Source organism: Peromyscus californicus, unplaced genomic scaffold (genome assembly GCF_007827085.1).
Source record: "Peromyscus californicus insignis strain IS unplaced genomic scaffold, ASM782708v3 Scaffold_5__1_contigs__length_169319896, whole genome shotgun sequence".
NCBI lineage: Eukaryota > Metazoa > Chordata > Mammalia > Rodentia > Cricetidae > Peromyscus > Peromyscus californicus.
Window position 1 is genome coordinate 85,150,338 of NW_026294573.1, and position 7,178 is coordinate 85,157,515.

A 7,178-nucleotide genomic window follows, 5' to 3' on the forward strand; every position below is an offset into this window, starting at 1 on the left:
TAAAGAGCTCTACCCGAAGTCCTTATTTATTCTGAGAGGATTGGAATGGCAGTCTTAAGTCTGGTATTTCCTCATGTTTGACAGCTTGAATTACAGGCTCTGGGTACATTTAACGTAACCCATTCATGTGGAATAGTTGTTGTTCTTTTCATAATAGTTTGAAAATATAAATATTTACAAACCCTTAAGACAAAAGCTCTTGCTGACAGACAATATCTGTAAAGCAACAGCTCCCTCGACAGGAACCTTTCTAACTAGTTTTCTACAGACAGAATCTAAGTTCTACTGGGTCGTGTGTACTCCATTTAATGTTAACAGAATCTTTGCAAAATCACTAAAACTTATCTCTTTATATGTTCAAAGAGGGGAGGAAATGGAGCTGGATTGGATTATAGTAGACACCTTTTTGCAACAGGATTCAATGACCTCTCTCCAGGCTAGCCAGACATCACATCCCCAGCTCTGCAGAGAACATCTGAGCCTATGGGAATTCTTACTATTGGGATGCCTTCTTTCTTTCAAGTACCACAAAAACATTCTGCTTACTATAATGTACTGACATGTCATATCTATTTAACTAACTTAAACATGAGACATAGAGAGGCAAAAAGATTCATCGAAAGCCAAACATCTAGCAAGTGGGAATTCCAGAGAGTTGATCATAGACCTTTTCAATCCCTGTTGGACTGGAAAGCCAGGAGAATATTGTTCTTACACTGAGTGAAGATATCCAATAATCACAAAATAGTCTACATCTGCAATCAGAATGCTGTGGCTTGATGGTTCCCAGGTACACCAGGGAAAGAAGGTGGTAAATACTATCTTAGAGATGAAAGGCTGTGTGCCCAAGTGAACAGTGAAGCTCAATATTACTGAGAGTAGGGCAGTCAAAGGTAGTTCAGTGATAGACACTAAGGCCAAAGCTAGAACTCCTAACTTTGCTCTAAGTTTTCTGTTTTGACTAAGGAGTTTAGCAAGACAAACGGTGGGAATCCACTGGAAGCTTTTAGACCACTGTATTTCAAACCTCAGGTTCAGTACAAGCCTACAAAGTGGCAGAATGTGTTGACTTAGGCTACAAACTAACGAAGGTTAAGTTGAGTTTCTCTTCAATTCAGTAAGGATGACACAGAAAGGATTCTGGAAAACACACACACACACACACACACACACACACACACACACACACACACACACACACACACACAGAGAGAGAGAGAGAGAGAGAGAGAGAGAGAGAGAGAGAGAGAGAGAGAGAACCAAAATGCAGTTTTTGTCCACCCCACACAAATTACATAGTTATACACAGTGGATAGTAAAGAAAGTTCTATTTTCCCTTATAAGTTAAGTAAATCAAAAAGTCTAACTGTCATCAGATAACAGACAGAGCTGTGTCCCAGATAATCAAAAGTTCAAGACACAAGACCCAAAGGAAAATGAAAACACAAGGTCAAAGGACATTTACGTTTTGGGATCTAGCTAATCCAACATATTACTTTGGTATATAGAAGAAAAGAAAAAGACAGAAAGATCTGCATATAAACTCCACATCTAGGGAAGCAAGGAGGAGAAAAACAGTGAAGTGTTTGAAGAAAGTGAAAGAGTTTTTGATTTTTAAAATGTTCATGTAAAAGTAGAAGTCAGAAGCTGGCCCAGATGGAGGCAAGGTCTGGGGACCTGAGTACTTCTTTTATGGCCAAGACCAATGAAAAAAAAAAAACTTAAGCCTGGGTAATAGGAAGTCCTGAGGGATGCTGGACAGGCTAGAGGCAGGAAACTATCAAGGAACCCAACTTTGTCCACATCCTAGGGAATCTGTGGTCCTTCATACATTTACCAGCCTTAGCCTCACAGTTTGACCTTGGAGTCATTTCCCATAAATGTGGCCAAGAAAACAGTAAAAAGAAAGAGACAAAAATGAAGAAAACCCCAAACCATTGACTGGGGTCCAGTAGATTCCACGATCAGCATGTTCAGAATGAAAACTCGTGGGGTTTTAATGATTTCTGTACTGAACATATCCTTGCCTGCTTGTTGTTCTAATGAGCTTTTCTTGGCTTCTGCAGTCAGCACTGTGTTCATAGCCCCAGTCCTCTTATTTGCTCATTGTACACCCCTAAGAAATTCTGGCATGCCTTTGGTCCTTACTTTTGAAATATTAAAAAAAATAACTGCCTCACAAGGTGACTTAATGTGAATTAAGTAAAATGAGGTGTTTGAAAATCTTTGCAAGTTCAGAAGCACAAAATTTATGTTAAGCAATGTGAGTAACTGATGCAGAGGTGGTTCATGCCTTCTCTTGCTGAAGACTTCATGCATTCACCCATTCAGTTTGTCCTCATTCTAACCTGGTCAGTTCATATTTTGTGCTACTGGTGATTTCACATGACTAAAAAGTTTTTTGTGATGTGTAATTAAACCATGATGTCATCAGGTAACACCTTTCCTTTTAGATAACTTAGGTTGGATCCTGGCTGAGAACATTTACTGAGGTGACAACTACAGATAAAACTCTAGACATCTGGGGTCATCCCTGTGGATTCCTGGGAACTTCTCTAACACCAGGTTTCTCCCTAACCCTATATTGTCTCCTTCTACCAAGATATCACTTTCATTGCTCTCCCACTCAGTCCTTCCCCCACTTGACCATCCCATTCCCTTATGTTCTCATTCCCCCACCTCCTCCCCTCTGTTGTCCCCTCCTCATCCCCAGTTTACTCATGGAGATCTCTGGCATTCTAGAGCCTACTACCCATGGTGGGATGCCTTGCTCAGCTTTGCTGCAGTGGAGGGTGGCTTGGCCCTGCCTCAACTAAATATACCAGGCTTGGCTGACTCCCCATGGGAACCCCTACCCTTTTGGAGGAGAGGATGGGTAGTAGGTTGTGACGGAAGGCTGCAAGAGGGGCAGGAGGAGGAATGAGAGGGTAATCTGTGATTGGTATGTAAAATGGATAAAGATTTCTTTAAAAAAAACTCTAGACATTCTAATGCTCTATCTAGAAATCTAAATACATTTTTCATCTTAGAGAACAGTTTTAGGAGACAGTACCAAATATGATGGCAAAAACACAACGAAATACACATATCTTTGAAACATCAATCACAAATGGTGTGAATTTAGAACTCAAAATCCTAACTAAACTCAAATTTGGAATCAATAAAAATAAAAAATGCACTATGTAAGGGGAACATGATAATGGGTTAATGGTTTTTAAGAAATTAATTTGGTCATGAGTGTTTTAAAAATATTTTAAAACATTATAAACTTGAAATGAAGTTGGTAATTATATTTTCTAAATTTATATATAATTGTGTTAGTGCTTCTTTACATGAACCTGGGCAACAACTACCCTGAAGGTAATATTAGTTTATTTTTAATAGAGATCATCTACAATTTATCTCTTTTGCCTCTATTTTGTGTCACTAATCCTCGCTCACTGGAAACAGAAATTGAGTGAGAAAAACATCACAGTTTATTGTGAATATTTAAAACATTGAGTTTTGAATGTAGATGTTTTTACTAATGAGCTAAGCTGAGTGACCCTAAAAAAAAAAGACACCCACACTCTGAAAACAATACCATCTAAATTCTTCAATGCTTCCAAAACTCAATTTGAAAGCACCCTACTATGCTGATCTGGGGAGATGGAACTCAAATGGGAAATGTTCAGGTTACCTACACACCAATGTCACCACAGCAGAAGTAACTTCACTTTCTCTCTTTCTTCTTCAGTGAGGACTGTTCAGTTTATCTCTCATTTGTCCTTCCACCATGTATAATGTTAAAGGAGAGTGAGATGTGTAGTCAGAAGATTTCCTGTGTCCCAGCCTACCAGCAGTCAGGACAAATCTCTCCCACTCATGTCCCCCAAGTAAACACAAAGGGGCTTATATTGATTATAACTGTATGGCCACGTCTCAAGCTTTTTGCTAGCTACCTCATATCTTAAATTAGCTCATAACTATTAATCTATGGGTCACCACATGTTCTGTGGCTTTACCTGCATCCCATTATATGTTGCTCCTTCCGCAGCTCAGGCGGCTTTTCCTACCTTCTTCCTGTCTCTCTGTTTGGATTTTCTGCCTGCCTCTAAGCTGCCTTGCCATAGGCCAAATGGCTTTATTTATCAACCAATCAGAGCAACATGTAACCCGCTTCTGGAAGCTGGGTGGCTGTCCATGGCGCCGGTGGCAGAGCAGTGGGTGCTGGTGGAGATGGTGCAGGTGCTGTATAAGGCTCCAGCATACCATCTTATGCTGGAAGGAATTCTAATACTTTGGATAATCAGACTGGTTTTCTCTAAAACTTACAAGTTGCAAGAGAAGTCTGATCTTACAACCAAGGAAAAGGAAGAACTGATTGAAGAGTGGCAACCAGAACCTCTCATCCCATCCGTCCCGAAAAACCATCCTGCTCTCAATTACAACATCGTTTCTGGCCCTCCAACCCACAATAGCGTGGTGAATGGGAAGGAATGTGTAAACTTTGCCTCCTTTAATTTTCTTGGGTTGCTGGCCAAACCTTGGTTAAGGCCACAGCTTTAGCATCTTTAAAGAATTACGGCGTGGGTACCTGTGGACCTTGAAAATTTTGTGGAACATTTGATGTCCATCTGGATTTGGAAGAGCACTTGGCAAAATTTATGAGGACTGAAGAAGCCATCATTTACTCGTATGGATTTTCCACCATAGTCAGTGCGATTCCTTCATACTCTAAAAGAGGGGACATTGTTTTTGTGGACAGTGTGGCCTGCTTTGCTATCCAGAAAGGATTACAGGCATCATGCAATGACATTAAGTTACTTAAGCATAATGATGTAGCTGACCTGGAGCAAGTGCTGAAAGAATAAGAGATTGGAGATCAAAAGAATCTTCTAAAGGCTCATGTGACTCAACATTTTATCATCATGGAAGGATTGTATATGAACACTGGAACCATCTGTCCTCTTCTAGAACTGGTTAAGTTAAAATACAGATATAAAAACAAGACTTTCTGGAGGAAAGCCTTTCATTTGGAGTCGTTGGGGAGCACAGTCAAAGAGTCACTGAGCACTATGTGATTAGCAATGAGGACATGGACCTAATCAGTGCTAACATGGAGAATGCTCTAGCATCTGTCTGGGCTTCTGCTGCAGCAGGTTTTTGGTGGTTGATCATCAGTGGCTGTCTGGCCAAGGATATTGCTTTTCAGATTTGTTACCTCCCCTGTTAGCTGCTGCTGCCATCGAGGCCCTCAACATCATGGAGGAGAATTCAGGCATTTTTGCAGTTTTAAAGGAAAAATGACAGTAGCAACCATAGAGACCTGGAGGTCTGTATAGACAGACAGTGACAGAGCTGTGTAGGAAGAGGAAAGGAGGTAGCTGGGCTAAGAGCCAATGAGAGGGCAGAAAAGCAAGGCATATAAGCCTGGGTAGACAGGAACTGCACTGTAAGCAACTTCCAAAATTCTGGAAATGACAGAGACAGCTGCCTGCCTGGACAGTTACCCAAAGCTCCTCTGTAAAGCTGGGGCATCCATCTTCAGCCCATAGGCCTAGTCTTTCAGTCATTTTGTTTCTCTGTGTCCTATAGAATGTCTGGTAGTCTCCTCTGTGAAGCAGGAACCTGAAGGACCATCTTGCCTTGCAAAGTTCAGTGGTCACCTTTCTTTTTTTGTTGTTGTTTTGCTTTGTTTTGTTTGTTTGTTTTGGTTTTTTTTGAGACAAGGTTTCTCTGTGTAGCTTTGTGCCTTTCCTGGAACTCACTTTGTAGACCAGGCTGGCCTCAAGCTCACAGAGTTCTGCCTGGCTCTGCCTCCCAAGTGCTGGGATTAAAGGCATGTGCCACCACTGCCCGGCCCCAGTGGTCACCTTTCTATGGGTCCTGCATGTCCAGTCAAGACAACATTTTGTCAAGCACTCTAGGCAAGAACAGTTTCTTACCCAAATGGCTATTTTTGCCAAGAAGAAGATAAACTCCATATGGAGTGTCTTCGATGCCCATCTTTCTCTTTAAAGTAAATCAGTGCTGCCAGGAGCAGAAGTGTCTCACTGTCCAGAAAGTCTAAGTTTTTAAAACATTGTTGATTTACAACTCTGTAGGTCTTTGAAGTGTTTGAAGATTACCTACCTAACTGAAATGTATCTATGTATACCTAGAAAACTTAACCAACATGACAATAAGTTTGATTATCCTAGATGACTATTAATTTGTATTTCTTAATTATCCTTTAAAATTTAAATGAGTTACATAAACATAATATCTTAAACAAGAGTAGAAATACACAGTATAACAAAATTAACTTTATTTGTATCAATAAACTAAAATCCATAGCATTGTAATACATTTCAAACAAGTTGTTGCTCTTTAAAAGTAGATCCAATAATCTACCCTTTCATCTTATCATATCTGTACTATCCCCTTTTCTTCTTTAGAAAGAGATTGCCTTTATAATCAACCCCCTTTAAATAAAAATAAACAGTCATAAACAATATTTTGGGAATTTGGGCACAGCTTCTCATACTACTTCCTGCTGCTTTTGGGCACTGGTAGTCTTATGGGGATCCTGAGAAAATTAAGAATTATGGTCAAGTCCTAACTAGAGTCGTCTGTGATGCTGCATTGTCTGAGCCAGCTGCCTTGAAGATGGTTTTGCATGTTAGATCATCTGGATCATCTCAGCGGGTCTTGGCAGGTCAAACCATGTTAGCCTGGACACAATCTACACATTTTCATCTTCTATGGAAACAAAAGTAGAACCTCTTTTCCAAAGCACCATATCCTTAGACATAAATTTTGAAATCAAGATATCTGTAAAATATACATACTGGTCAAACCTGATGTATCTTAATCTGGAACAAATCCATAGCCTCTGGCTTTCTGTGGATACAAAAGTAGAGCCTCTTTTCCAAAGCAACATAACTTTATATCTAAATTTTGAAGTTAAGGTACCTTTAAAATATACATATTGGCTTAACTCAATAGCTTTTATAATTAAATGTCTTTTTGTAGTTAAGAATATCAAAGACAACATAATCCAGATTTTTCTGTGTGGCATCCATCTTTACATGGCTTATTTTTTATATTAATTTTATTGTCTCTTTAAAGACTTTATATTTTAAAACTATGTATTTTTTGTATATAACTGTATATATCTTTTTTGTTTCTTTTAAGTCTACATATATTTTATACAT

The 7,178-nt window shown here is 39.4% G+C and overlaps 1 protein-coding gene across 1 annotated transcript; it reads left to right on the plus strand.

Annotated features, from left to right (window-relative positions):
* The first annotated feature begins 4,182 nt into the window (after nt 1-4,182).
* Nucleotides 4,183-4,548, plus strand: LOC128097833 (serine palmitoyltransferase 1-like). The gene has a single exon (XM_052718601.1). The coding sequence runs from the start codon at nt 4,183-4,185 to the stop codon at nt 4,546-4,548; it is 366 nt and encodes a 121-aa protein (XP_052574561.1).
* Nucleotides 4,549-7,178: the final 2,630 nt, after the last annotated feature.

Excerpts from the sequence above, each read along its gene's own strand:
- LOC128097833 (XM_052718601.1), top strand. The coding sequence starts at position 4,183 with ATGGCGCCGGTGGCAGAGCAGTGGGTGCTGGTGGAGATGGTGCAGGTG.